The 15432-nt window shown below is 43.8% G+C and overlaps 2 protein-coding genes across 3 annotated transcripts in view; both read right to left on the minus strand.

Moving 5' to 3' along the window:
• Positions 1-15432, minus strand: part of TEX30 (testis expressed 30) — a 151373-nt gene that overhangs the window by 102303 nt on the left and 33638 nt on the right. The gene's annotated exons all lie outside the window — the stretch shown is intronic.
• POGLUT2 (protein O-glucosyltransferase 2) overlaps positions 1-15432 on the minus strand; it is a 189346-nt gene that overhangs the window by 45124 nt on the left and 128790 nt on the right. For both annotated transcript variants that reach the window (XM_073569487.1, XM_073569488.1), the window contains 2 exons: positions 10401-10610; positions 6649-6738 (listed from right to left, as the gene is read on the minus strand). In XM_073569487.1, coding sequence (XP_073425588.1) covers positions 6649-6738; positions 10401-10610 — 300 coding nt within the window. The remainder of the gene's footprint in view (positions 1-6648; positions 6739-10400; positions 10611-15432) is intronic.

A 15432-nucleotide genomic window follows, 5' to 3' on the forward strand; every position in this document is an offset into this window, starting at 1 on the left:
TAGGGTCATTGCACTGTGTGGTTTCAGTTCTAGTTTTGCCCCCGGTGGCCGTTAGGGTCATTGCACTCTGGTTACTTTAGTGCACGTGATTATGAAGCAGGTGTAATTGCTGGCTCTTACCTATAAAAGAGTGTCAGGTGGTTGCAATCACTGTTGGTGATATTGCTCATTTCCAACCAAGACTGGTGAAAGAAGGAACTACAGAGAGCAGCTCAGGGGAGCTCTGGTGTAAAGTCTGGTGAAGGAAGGAATTACAGAGTGGTGTTCCTTGCAGCTCTGACAAAGCTTGGAGAAGTAGCAGCTATTCTGGAGGAAAGCTGCATTCTGGTGGTGGACTCTGTTGCTGGGAGCAATAGCAACAGAGCAAAGCTAAGTGATGTTTCCCTGTTTGTATTTTTCCCTGGTGTGTATTAGTACAGCGGTGGGGCCAGTGCCTGCACCACCCAGCTCCCTAGCAAGGGATAGGTGTAGGGTGTGCTAGGGTGACAGGTTCCGGCTCGGCGACAGGTGAGGAGCCTGTATAGGGAACGTTAGGAGTGTGAGGGACACTGACTCAGGGGAGTGCAGGAGGTCTCCACGTCCTCATTCCCTATCGCAGGGCCCAACGTTGTAACTGTTTCCCCTTCCCCCGTGTCTTTTGCTTTAGTTGCCGGCCTGCGGGTCGTGTCACACAGGACAGTTACACGTGCCGTGTCTTGTTGTTTTAGTTTCCGACCTGCGGGTTGTGTCACACAGGACGGGTCCACGTGAGTGTCCTCAGGCCATCCATGCTGAACGGCCGATATGACAGTTGTGCTTGTATTTCCATCTATAAAGCATGAAAGTAGCTCCTGTTCTTCTTCCTCCTCCTCTTCCTCACTGCCAACCAATCCACATTGGGATGACATGAGGCTGGGCTGTGTGTAATCACCCTGTATGGTTCCTTGCTCCATCTCATCGTGCTCCGCCTGCAATGCATCCTCTTTGATTGTGAGCAGAGAGCTTTTCAGAATGCAGAGAAGCGGGATGGTGACGCTAATTATGGCGTCATCGCTGCTCACCATCTTGGTGGAGTACTTAACATTTTGGAGTATGGTACATACGTCTGACATCCATGTCCACTCCTGAGGTCTTATGTGTGGAGTCTGACCTGAATACCGACGTCCTTGTTGATGCTGATAGTCAACAACTGTCCTCTTCTGCTCACAAATCCTTTCCAACATGTGCAGTGTAGAGTTCCAACACGTGGGGACATCACACACCAGTCGGTGAGCAGGAAGCTGCAAACGCTGCAGAAGCATGGTAAGGGCAGCTGAAGCTGTAGCTGACTTTCTAAAATGGGCACACAGGCGGTGTACTTTCACAAGAAGATCCGGCAGCTCCGGGTAGCTTTTGAGAAACCATTGAACAATGAGGTTAAGCACATGGGCCAGGCATGGTACGTGTGTGGCTTGCCTCGCCTCAGAGCCGCCATCAGGTTCCGACCATTGTCACAAACAACCATGCCTGGCTGTAGGTTCAGCGGTGTCAGCCACAGATCTGCCTGCTCTTTCAGTGCTGTCCACAACTCTTCAGCATTGTGCGGTTTGTCACCTAAGCATATTAGCTTCAGCACAGCCCGTTGCTGCTTGGCTGAGGCAGTGATGTAGTGCTTCCAGCTTGTGACTGATGTGCTCATTTCGGAGATGGATGCTGAAGAGGAAGAGGAGGAGATGCAGGAGCTGTAGACTGTGGGGGCAACCCTGACTGACGTAGGGCCAGCAATCCTTGGCATTGGGAGGACGTGTTGCATCCCAAGGTCCGACTGGGTCCCGGCTTCCACCATGTTAACCAAGTGTGCCGACAGTGAGATGTACCGCCCCTGCCCACAAGCACTTGTCTACGTGTCCGTGATTAGGCGGACTTTCCCAGAAACAGCATTGTTGAGGGCACGGGTAACGTTGTGGGACACGTGCTTGTGTAATGCCGGGATGGCACATCGGGAGAAATAGTGGCGGCTGGGGACAGAGTACCATCAGCTTGCAGAAATCTTCCGTCTACATGAGCCAAAAAGGCAACATTTCAATCGCAAGCAGATGAGAAAATGTGTGAAATTAGTACTGTGGCCTGTGGGGCGTTGGCTGCGTATTTCCGCTTGCAGTCCAATGATTGGGGTATGGATATCTGAAGACAATGCTGGGACAAGGACAAGGATGTGCATGATGATGGTGCTAGTTGAGTGTGGGCAATGACAAGTGCAGGGCAGGAGGCATCTTCGCATGCACCGCGGACAGGGGATTGGCTTGCACACAGAACAGTGGAAGAAGCAGTGGTGTCACCCGCAGACACTGTTCCTGGAGCCTGGGACTCGGACCACAAAGTCGGGTGCTTTGCTACCATGTGCCTGATCATGCTGGTGGTGGTCAGGCTGGTAGTTTTGCTACCCAGGCTGATGCAGGAATGGCAGGTGGTGCAAATGGCCTGTTTGGAGTTATTGGCAGAGTCTTTAAACAGCAACCAGACTGGGGATGAACAAACAGTTGTGCTGCCAACTTCCGTTGTGTTGGTGTTACGAGGAACGGTTGCCCGCCTTCAGTCTATGGCAACCACACTGCTTCTTCCTGCCTGTTGAGGTGCTACGCCTCCCTCCCCCTGTGTTCTGCTGTCCTCGCTCTGCATGTTCTCCTGCCAGGTTGGGTCACTTAATATATCATCCACCACCTCGTCTTCCACTTCCACACCCTGGTCCTCCTCCTGACATTCTGGCAATTGTGTCTCATCTTCGTCCATCTCTTGTGACACGTTCCCATCATCGACTTCGTGTGACCGTGGCTGCTCAAATATTTAGTCAACTACACATGCGATATCATTTTTCCCCGCTTCAAGTGGACCGGGCGAGATGCCCGAATCTATAAATGGAAAAGTGAGCAGCTCTTCGGAGTGTCCAAGTGTGGGATCAGTTGTCTCCGGACAATCGGCATGGTGGAAGGAAGGAGGATCAGGGTGAGGAATATGCGGTCCAGACTCACGACTACCCAGACTTGACTGTGTGGAAGACAGGGTGCTCGTGGTGGTGACAAAGTGACTGGAAGCATTATCCACTATCCAACCAACAGCCTTTTGATGACACTGCTCTGGGTTCAATAGTGGTGTTCTGCAATACCCTAGTAATTGGGATAGGAAGGTCAGGTGAGAAGATGTAGGTGTTTGTTGTGGCACAATTTCAGTTTGCCCACGGCCTCGGCCTCTGCATGCGCCTTGCCCATTTTAAATGGACTACAATATTTTCCACGTTCACTACAAATGGCTGAATTTGTAGCAAACGTTTATGTGATCTGTGTGCGGGAAAACCACAGTTTAAAATTTCTGGACTGTAGGTAACATTTTTTTTTAAGCAAACTGGTGTCAATAACTAGGGCAAATAATCGTGTAAAGTATAGCGTGGCACTTTATTAATAACTAGGGCAAGACACAGCAAAAATAGTTGAATGGAGGCCACAAGTGCCACAATTTGTAGGCCACAGATAGATGACGCGTCTTACGGAGACACCACACCTTTCAAAATGTGGCCAGTATTTTTTGTTTTTAACACCAAATAGTGTATAGAACTAGGGTAACAGACAGCTAAAACTGTTGAATGGAGGTCTCAAATGCCACAATTTGTAGCCCAAGGATAGATAAGGTGTCTGACAGAGATAACACACTGTTCAATATGTGGCCTGTATTTTTTTCTTTTTTTTTTTTGCACAGCTAAATTGTGTCAATAAGTAGGCTAAGACACAACAAAAAAATTCTATGGAGGCCTGAAATGGCACAATTTTGAGCGCAATGATATGCGATCAGTGTGGCGGACAAAACCCAGTGTAAAATATCTGCCTGGTAGCTAAATATTTTTGGGGCAGCAAAATGGTGTCAAGAAATTATAAAAGATACTCCAAAAATTGTTTACAGCACCACAAAAATGGCAGACTTTTCTGCACACTTAGATGTGATGGCTGGGATGGGCAAACCCATTTAAGATAGCTGGATATTCACGCTGTACTATGAAAAGGATCTGGCTCTATTCTGCAACTAGAAAATGGAGAAAAAAAACATGTGCTCTGGACTGGAATAAAATAATCAGGATTAAGATGCCAAAAAAGATATTTCTGGCCACTGGGGCTATGTATATACGGTCAATATATGTAATAGGCAGCAGCAGACAGTAATGGAATGGACCCTCTTAATGTATGCAATGAAGTATGCCACATACAATGCCTGCCTGCTACTGATATCTATATACCCACAGACACTCCCTGCCTACCTAGAACTGCAATATACCTCGTAATTAGTCCTTGGAAGGACTGTTGATTAAGCTGGATTTGTGTATTCTATTATGGTATACCCACATCAACTTATAAACCCCCATATCTGATCCTATCTCGGCAGCAACTCTCCCTACACTGTCTGATTCCGGAGGTGACTGTGCCGAGCAGGGCGGCGGCAGGTCTCATATAGACCTGATGGCACTGTGCGGCCAGCAAATCACTCTAATGCCACAACCAACATGGCTGCAGCATTACAGTGCGTGGCAGACAATCCCTGCATGTTGACTGGTGCTCTAAACAGCACCAAACATGCAGGGCGGGGACCCGAACTCCCACCGAGCATTTCCGAGTATAGTGATGCTCAGGTGAGTAACGAGCATTACCGAGTATGCTCGATCATCACTAATTATTACTTTGTGGAGGCACTGTTATTTTGTGGGCCATAAAAAGGAAGGTACTCTTACTGGCTAAGGCACAGAACTGGCAGTAAAACTGTATAGGGCACTACATATAACATTATATGGTTTGTGTAGAGATGGAGGAATATGAAGATGGTGCTGGAAAAGCAATAAGCGGAAAGTGTCTGTATGCGTTACATTTTGCAGGGACTAATTATAAATGGAAGAAATAATCATAGCAGTCATGCCTGAATGGAAAAGTAAAGAGAAAATGAATGATACAATCAGCAAGCACACTAGTGAGAACCTATACATTATATGCATATATGATCTGCAGAGCAATGGCTTAAAACTGATGTTACCATTATTTTTTCAATGTATGGTGGTAATATCAGTCATAGTACATTGATTTTAATTAATGACCAGTATGCAATATTATTATTGGAGTATTATTTTTATTTATTATTATTAAATCTTGAGTAGTAGCATTATTGGAAATATAGGTCTTGTAGTAAATCTTGATTTTTTTTTTTCTAGGTAGGATAATATTACTAAAATAGATCTCAATCTGGAAAAGGGAGTGGAAACAGCATGCCATCAAGGGCTGAATTTCAGTCCCAGTCTGTCTCTGCTCTCCAAGGTGAGTTACAGATATCTTCACCCACTGTACATCAGTACTACACTATGAAGTGCTGGTGTTACTATTTTTTTTTCTACACTATAATGCCTCCTTCACACGTCCGTATAAAACACCTACGTGAAAAATCAATATCATCATCAGTGTTTTCCATCAGTGTACTGTCCGTGTGTCGCCTTTTACCATGGACCCATAGACTTGTATTGGCCCTTGTCATTCGTGCTACCAGAAAAATGGACGTCTCCATGTGTTTTGCTCAGACACACGGTCTGTGTAAAATCTGCACAGTACCATAGATTATAATAGTTATGTGTGTTATCCGTGAAAAAAACGGACATCACACATCCTGGAAACACTGACGTGTGAAAGAGGCCTAAGGCTGCCCAGCTATAAAGTCCTAGAAGAACATGAATAAACTGCTATCTCTGCTCCATTTAAACTGGAGACACAGGGTCCCATTCCGGAATATTGGGAGGAAAATAGTTGGGTCCCCAGGGATCATCAAAGAGGCATTTTATACAGCTATTAAAACTATATTCCATGCTTCATGACCTTGTGACCATAGCACTTTGCATTAAATCCATTACAGCATAATACACCGATAATGCTGGATACTTTGGAAGCATACTGTCACGGGGTTACCACAACAGATAGGAGCCAGAAAACCGCAGCATCTGATTGCGCCTACTCCTGTGCTGAAAAGAAGCAATTCACCTTCTTTTTAAATGGTGTTTATTTCTTTTGGCAGAACAGTAGTTAAATGGCCATGCTGGGAGCTCTGGGAGTCCGAGCTCTCAGCTGAGCTCAGTTAGCCACTCCTATCTCCTATATAATCTGGGTCCCGAGTGAAACCCATGTCAGAGTTAGCGTTTGCTGCATGGCTTGGAGGAGAGGTGTTTATATGAGAAGGAGTTTGGAGGAGTTATCTGTGACTGTTGCGTGGGTTTTTAAGTTTGATAATTCTCTTTCCACCTCTTACTTTGGTTTTTTCCCATCCTCCACTCCCCAGTGCATTCCTCTGTTAAAGGTGAGTGAATATTTGTATGCATGATATTTTCAGTTACCCTTGTTTATGTTGCTTTGTTCATCGGGTTGGTGTACTGCGGTGCACAGCAGCTCCCCTCTTCCCTAGGTGTGGGAAGGAAACAGACAGAGGGCTGATTCAGGAGATAAGGCAAGGGTGGAGGTCCCGGCATCTTCACCTTCAGAAGTATCCCGGGGAATAGGGCAATCTAGGGCGCCCCCTAGTGTTAGAGACAGGGAAGGAGCCCCTGGTCCCGGGCCATCTGGGTCACCTGACAGCTGAGTCGTGACACATAATATATTGCAAAACAAAGATGAAACTTACTTGGAAAAGCTTAAAATAGTAGCAAAAAACATGGTCGCCCATTAAATTGTTTCTTGCAAACTCTTGTCCCGTCTCTGCAATCTTTTTAGCCTGCAAATAAATATAAAAATAAATTAATTAAATAAAACGCATCGATACATATTAACAGATTTATTTTCATCCATAGGAGAAATGAAACATAACCGCAACCACTGAAAAAAATAAGAGATCTGAGTAAAGCAAGGAGAGGGGCTGAAAACAGTCATCAGGGGTGGATTGTTTGCAAAGAAGTCATTTTAAGACCTCTTTCACACATCCATGTCTCCGGTAGGTGTGGTGACATTTTTCACACGTTCCAGAGACACTGACACAGGTAGACCCATTCAAATGTGCACATGTAAGTGTGTTTCCACGGACCACGTGTCCATGTGCCCCACACGTAGACATGTCCATATTTTACCGTCAGCACAAGCGGCAAAACGTCCCGCACACATGCACATGGAGAACACACATTGATGTAATCCGTGTGAAACGCATCGGCACCGGGGAAGAAGCGCTTGTAACGCCTCAGTGAGGCGAGCTATAAGAGTGGACCCTCTGGACCGTGGAACAGATTGCTCAGGGATCGTCAGGGATCGTCAGGGACAGGCCTTGGGCTCTCTAAAACCACGGTAGCTGGTACCAAGAGGGACGGCTCAGATAGCGGGAGAGACATGGAACAGAAGGATAACTGAGGAGACTGACAAACACAGGAGCACTAGGAATGGACATACGGAACAGAGCACAGGAGTATAGCAGAGCATGTGCCAGGAGGCACAACAGAGCACCAGGCAGAGTACAGGGAAAGAGCTTGTGCCAGGAGGCACAACAGAGTAAAAGACAGAGTACAGCGACTGAGCTTGTGCCAGGAGGCACAAAAGAGCAACCAGCAGAGTACAGCGACTGAGCTTGTGCCAGGAGGCACAACAGAGCAACAGGCAGAGTACAGGGATTGAGCTTGTGCCAGGAGGCACAACAGGGTACAAGGCAGAGTACAGGGATTGAGCTTGTGCCAGGAGGCACAACAGAGCAACAGGCAGAGAGCAAGGACACGGACGTGCAGATAGTGCACACAGAATACAGACACTGGCCTGGGTCACAGAAGCAGGAGCTTAAACAATAACCAGGCGCCAGAGGAAAGAGGAAGCAGGTTCAAATAACCCCCACCTTACCCGGATTGGCTGCTGGTATTTCCGGGTCACGATATTCAAGTGTATAAAGGACCTGGGAGGGGGCATGGCCACCCGGGTCAGGACATCAGAAAAGCTACAGGACCTTGGAGGAGGCGTGACTGTCCTCCAAGAGTGCCAGAGCGCAAGTGCCGAGTCCTGGAGCCTCCAGCAGTGCGGGGAACATGGCAGGACCGAAGGACAGGAACGGAGGAGCAGGCAGCAGCGGGCATAGAGATAACAGTGGCGCGACCAGCCACAGGGGGAGAGCGGCCAGTGGTGGTAACAGTGCTACAGTAAGCGCTGTTCCCCGGTGGCAGGTGCTGAAGATGGCTTTCATTATTCATTCTAATAACAGTGACAGCAGGAGTGGATGATCGGGGTATTCCTCACCCGAAGCCAGCAATATAACTAAATAAATGAATGGAAAACCCGGTAAAAGTTCACCCCTATTTTCTTGAACCAACCAAGCAAAACTCACAGCTGGGGCTGCAACCCTCAGCTGCGAGCTTCAGCAAGGTTGGTTATCAAGAAAAGAGTGGTCCCCATGCTGTTTTTTTAATTATTTAAATAAATAATTTAAAAAACGGTGTGGGGTCCCCCCCATTTTTGACAACCAGCCTTGCTAAAGCTGACAGCTGTGGGCTAGTATTCTCAGGCTCACAAGGGGCCATTGATAAAGGCACCCCCCAACCTAAAAATAGCAGCCCGCAGCTGCCCATAAAAGGCACATCTATTACATGCGCCAATTCTGGCGCTTTGCCAGCCCTTCTCACTTGCCCTGTAGCGGTGGCAAGTGGGATGATAGTTGGGGTGTTGATGTCAACTTTGTATTGTCAGGTGACATCAAGCCCCGAGGTTAGTAATGGAGAGGCGTCAATAAGACGCACCCATTACTAACCCCATAGTCACATTGTAAAAAAACACAGACACTCAGAATAAAGTCCTTTAATTAAAAAAAATCACACAGACTCCTTTAATAATCTCAATTAATCTATACTTACAAATTTGCCTAATTTCACCAAAGCCCTCGATCTCCTGTAATAAAAATAAAATACAAAAACAACAATATGCCATACCTGTCTGTCGTTCTGTCCCACGCCGTAATCCATGTCTGGGAGAGAATTAGTTTTCAACCTGGACGGTGCCAAGATGCAACCGGCCAGGCTGAAAACCACTGGTGAATGAGATGCAGTGAGCGCAGCCTGAGTGACTAGTGGTGATGTCACTGAGGGTGCCTTCCCAGCAGGGCTGAACTGCAGTGACCTCAGGACCATGAGAAAAAGTCAGTGATGAGGTCACCGCAGTTCAAGATCAGTGTCTTCACAGCAGATCACCGAGAGAATTTTCTGAGACTGAGACTTTCTCTGGTAGCTGCGGTTATAGGCATTTGCCGGCTGTGTAACATAGTTGGCATCTGCCTGGTATGGAGCAGGCTCAGCTTCATACACCCCCATACCCAACATAGAACATACTATTCCCAATTATGTCAGGACCTATGTTAACAGTTCAAGAAAGTGGATGTAATTTCATGAAAACGTATGCCTGCTTTGTGTTTAGCGACACTAAAGAACTGTGCATTTTTGTTTGATTTTTCTTCATAAATCTCTTTTAAGTTTAGAATCACAGTTTCTGTATTAAAAAAGTGTGAAAAAGGAAAACGCATTGAACAGGCAACAGAAATGCAATAAACTGAGCAGATGTCTATTGCGTACTTTGCTCTAAACACTTCCGAAACATGTGGAAAAATGCAGCATTTCCACACGTTGGACATGTCCATAGTGGCCTCCCAGCATATTGTCAGAGCATATACTATATAACATTTGGTACTGCAAAGTGTCTTTCCACCAGAGAGGTTTTACAATCCTTTCTTAGGTTTCACACGTCCGTTTATTTCCAGTACCGTAAAAAACAGTACCGGAGATATCTGTGTCTGTGTGTGTAATACTTGCAGCATACGTGTAGCAACCGTGTGCCGCATCAGATCCACACGGAAGGCCGCCGGGGTAGAAGCGCTACAGTCTCAGTGGCATTTAAAAGGACTGACTGCACTTTTTATTGCACCTCCTAGAACTCGTCCCACAAGGAGAAGCCCTCATTTGGTTATATCGATGGAAAGCAAAGTTATGCCTCTTGGAAGAAAGGGAGGGATAAAAAAGGAAAGGCAAAAACACACAAATTCTGCACAAAAAAAAAATGCATTAGGAAAATCTCAACTTTTGTTTTTTTAAGATTTTTGATGAGGATTTTGAAGTGGATCTGCTTTATAATCCACACTTTAAAAAGTGTATGTATAAATAATCCCTAACTGTGCTTGAAGCTCCTTCAAATAATTGAAAATGCTTATGTAACCTAAAATACAAATAAGCCTTTACATTTTTTTGCTTTATGAATCTATAGGTTTGCTACAAAAATAATGTAATAATGGAAATTAATACGAAGCTTCTACCCAGACTATTACATATTTAACACTGATCAATCACTTATGCAAATTTATTACCTATAAATGCATTAAAACTCATCCTTTGCATTATGACCAGATCCAAACATGGGTATTTAACTTACCTCTACATCATGATCTTTAACCCACTTGATTTTTTCAAGCAGATCACTAAGGTCCTTCTTGAATGGCACGTAATGCTTCCAGGGCTGGAGCTCATTATAAAAGTGTTCATAGAAGATGGAATCCTGCTTAAGTATGACACTATTCCCAATAAGAAGGTATGGCATTCTGTACGCTGCCACTGTCCCATCAATAAGTATCTGATACTTGTACTGAAAAATTGAAGGTAAAAAAAAAAGAAATAATAAATTCACAGTATATTAAATGTAATATACACTGCATTTTGAAAGGGTGCGGTCACTTTTATATGTTAGGGGTCCTGCAAATGGCTGTAGATTCTCTCATCTGAGAGAACCAGGACGATTATGCAAATGACATGCTGATCGAACTCTGATCAACGTTTGATCAGATTGTCAGCATAGTGTGATCCAATTATCTCGGATAAGAGAATCAGAGCACACTGAGAGAAGATGGAAAACAAGATTTCTCCTTCTTCTCCATTCTGAGAGTGGGCGGAAATCGGACTTCACTCGGCTGTCATCCACGTGCAGTCTGATGATTTTCAAGCACTCACAGACTTGCACGGCAAAGTATAATCCGAATATCGGATCAAATTCGGACATGCAGCAATTTTTTTTTCTCCTCCTGAATAGACCTAATTTACCTTGACAGGTGCAGAAATGTTGCAAAAAATCTGCAACATCAAAAACTCACTAAAAGCTCATTGTGGGAACATAGCCTAAATCTCCGTTCTCTATATTTCAAGTAAGAAAACTTGGTAATGGATTGAACAAAAGGAGAGATTAAGGCTACGTGCACACGCTGCGTATTCCGCTGCGCTTCTGCAGCGGTTTTGGCCGCTGCGGACCCGCAGCAGTTTTAGCTGCGGTGTACAGTACCATTCAAATGAATGGTAAAAAAAAACCGCTGTGCTGACGTTGCGGAAAAATCCGCGCGGATTTGCTGCGGTTTTGAAACCGCAGAAAGAAGTGACATGTCAATTCTTTCTGCGGAATCCGCAGCGGGTTCCTATCTCCACCATTGTGGAGATGGTGAATCCGCAGGACCAAACCGCAGGCAAAACCGCAGATAATCCGCAGGTCTTTTGACCTGCGGTTTATCTGCGGTTTTTGCAAAATCCGTGCGGATTAATCCGCAGCGGATTCCGCAGCGTCTGCACACACCCTAAAGAAAATCTTCCATTCACTCATAATCTATTATACTTTTTTCTTCAAAGGAAACTGGAAACAGCCATCGCTAGGATGCTATTTAGTAGGCACCTAACATGTTGACAGGAGTTTAATAATGCAAAACTTTATGACAAGTTGTCATTAACCCCTTAACACAATATCATGTATTTGTGATCTGGGGGGGGGGGGCTCAGGAATTGAGCTTTCTCCATACTCCACAGGCACTGGCTATATTAAAGGGAACCTGTCAGTAACCTGAGCTTCCATAACACCTCAGCAGTGCCACAGGCTGATCGCCTCCATGCTACGCTGCATTGATGCAGTAACTGATGCAAAAGGAGCACCGACCAAGTATTGAGTGCCTTTACAGAGCATACAATTCAGTAGGCCAACATTTCATATTTTAAAATCATTTTTCAGCTGGTGTTATAAAGTATTCTAATTTACTGAGATAATGACTCTATATAATAAATGAGTTTCACTTTTTGAACTGAAGAACTGAAATAAATTAACTTTTTGATGATATTCTAATTTTGTGAGAAGCACCTGTATAATATCCATTTAATTATTTTATTTAGTCATATCACTTTCTTCAGAAAAAAATAATAATTTCCCAAAATGGCGCTGGCCGCACCTGTACAGTTGCATCTATCTACGGGTGATCTGATAAATGCTACAGTACAGGCGCCACCAGCGCAATTTTGGTCGAGGAAAAAAAAATTGGTTCCACCAAGATGGCGCCGGCAATGCCTGTGAAGTAGCATCTATCGGCTTCCGTTTAAATCGCCAGCATCTCTCTCTAACATCTGCAACCGGAGTTGAGCTAACGTTTAAATGGAACACCACAAAACTTACAATTTTGTGTAAAAAAAAATGTTTTGGGATATTTCTTAATATTTTTAATTTGATATTAATATTAAAACTTAATATTAAGTTTTTAATGAAAAAAATTAGTCTGCTTTAGATATTCCTTTTTTTACCTTCAGAAACACAGTTCCCCTTGAGGAACTATTTCAAGCATGCAGGAGACAATCCTATACACCATACACAGTCAGATCTTTACCAGCTTATTGGATTTCTTCATTGCATCGTGACTGAGAAGAACATGGCACTATGGATCCATGTACAGTCATATGTTAAAGTTTGGGCACCCCTATTAATGTTAACCTTTTTTCTTTATAACAATTTTGGTTTTTGCAACAGCTATTTCAGTTTCATATATCTAATAACTGATGGACTCAGTTATATTTCTGGATTCAAATGAGGTTTATTGTACTAACAGAAAATGTGCAATCTGCATTTAAACAAAATTTTACCGGTGCAAAAGTTTGGGCAGCTCAACATAAAAGTGACATTAATATTTCGTAGATCCTCCTTTTGCAAAAATAACAACTCTAGTCGCTTCCTGTAGCTTTTAATGAGTTCCTGGATCCTGGATGAAGGTATTTGTGACCATTCCTGTTTACAAAACAATTCCAGTTCAGTTAAGTTTGATGGTCGCCGAGCATGGACAGCCCGCTTCAAATCATCCCACAGATGTTCAATGATATTCAGGTCTGGGGACTGGGATGGCCATTCCAGAACATTGTAATTGTTCCTCTGCATGAATGCCTGAGTAGATTTGGAGCGGTGTTTTAGATCATTGTCTTGCTGAAATATCCATCCCCTGCGTAACTTCAACTTCGTCACTGATTCCTGCACATTATTGTCAAGAATCTGCTCATACTTAGTTGAATCCATGCGACCCTCAACTTTAACAAGATTCCCGGTGCCGGCATTGGCCACACAGCCCCAAAGCATGATGGAACCTCCACCAAATTTTACTGTGGGTAGCAAGTGTTTTTCTTGGAATGCTGTGTTTTTTAGCCTCCATGCATAACGCCTTTTTGTATGACCAAACAACTCAATCTTTGTTTCATCAGTCCACAGGACCTTCTTCCAAAATGTAACTGGCTTGTCCAAATGTGCTTTTGCATACCTCAGGCGACTCTGTTTATGGCGTGCTTCCAGAAACGGCTTCTTTCGCATCACTCTCCCATACAGCTTCTCCTTGTGCAAAGTGCGCTGTATTGTTGACCGATGCACAGTGACCACCATCTGCAGCAAGATGATGCTGCAGGTCTTTGGAGGTGATCTGTGGATTGTCCTTGACTGTTCTCACCATTCTTCTTCTCTGCCTTTCTGATATTTTTCTTGGCCTGCCACTTCTGGGCTTAACAAGAACTGTACCTGTGTTCTTCCATTTCCTTACTATGTTCCTCACAGTGGAAACTGACAGGTTAAATCTCTGAGACAACTTTTTGTATCCTTCCCCTGAAAAGCTATGTTGAATAATATTTGTTTTCAGATCATTTGAGAGTTGTTTTGAGGAGCCCATGATGCCACTCTTCATAGGAGAATCAAATAGGAGAACTACTTGCAAGTGGCCACCTTAAATACCTTTTCTCATGATTTGATACACCTGGCTATGAAGGTCAAAGCTCAATGAGGCTACAAAACCAATTTAGTGCTTCGGGAAGTCAGTAAAAAGTAGTTAGGAGTGTTCAAATTAAGAAAATGATAAAGGTGCCCATACTTTTGCACCGGTCAAATTTTGTTTAAATGCAGATTGCACATTTTCTGTTAGTACAATAAACCTCATTTGAATCCAGAAATATAACTGAGTCCATCAGTTATTAGATATATGAAACTGAAATAGCTGTTGCAAAAACCAAAACTGTTATAAAGAAAAAAGGTTAACATTAATAGGGGTGCCCAAACTTTAACATATGACTGTATATACATCATGTAACACACAGTTATTACCTTTGGAATTACCCATTACATAAGAAACCAAAAAATAAAAGGTCATAAGCCTGTAGCATGTTTCAGTAGTGGTTTATTGTAGCTACATAACATTCTTCACAGGGTAGGGCTTACATAAAAATACCACAGGGCGTGCCAACAAATATTACTGAAATAACTTCAAAAATGCACGTTCCTCTCTAATAATAACAGTTTATGAACCTGATGTTATGGCATAATAAGCAAGAAAACGTCTCAGTTCTTAGAGCAAAGTACCAGGTGGTTGAGGCACATTTACTGGTTCTGCTGCTATTTACCTCATTTATTTGCATTTAGAATACTAAATTTCAAATACCTTTAGTGAATTCTTTTTCTGCATTTTTCAGGATCTCAAAGTTCAGTTTTGCTTCCACCATGCAAGAATGAATACAATAATACAAGGTGTTCCATCACCAATGCAAGACATATGTGAAACCATAAAACATTTTTGGAAAAAAGTGCGATTTGCTCAAATTATTTACTGGAAAATGTATTTATGTCTGAAAAAAATAGTGTCTAAACAAAAAAAAATTCAGGCGTTTATGAAAAAAATACACAATTGCAAATGTAAAAAAGATAGCAAGGGAAAGTTGAATTGGTCAGGCATTGTTTACCTAATACATTGGTAGGGCATTGTTTACTTTACACTCTGGTAAGGCTATTGTGTCTGTCAGGTATTGTTCAATTTCACACATTGGTCTGGGATTGAAATGGTCATGTTTTGTTTAGGTTAACACATATCACTAGGTTAATTAACCCCTTTCTGACATATGATGTAATGATCCGTCCATGTGACCTGGGCCTGTCTGAGTATGGACAGATCATTACGTCATATGTTTAATGCGACACTGCGTCTTAAGTCGCGGTGATCGCATTAAAATTCTGGTGCCATCTGTGGGTAGATGGTGCCGTCATCCTGGGGGGTGTCGCCGCCCTCCCTCACCCACGATCGTTGTGATTGGCATTTCAATTTTGAACAGCCAATCGTAGCATTTCTCAGTGTTTCAGCCAATCAGATTGC

The sequence above is a fragment of the Dendrobates tinctorius genome, unplaced genomic scaffold (assembly GCF_039654945.1).
Source record: "Dendrobates tinctorius isolate UK_male_01 unplaced genomic scaffold, ASM3965494v1 ptg000026l, whole genome shotgun sequence".
NCBI classification, from domain to species: domain Eukaryota; kingdom Metazoa; phylum Chordata; class Amphibia; order Anura; family Dendrobatidae; genus Dendrobates; species Dendrobates tinctorius.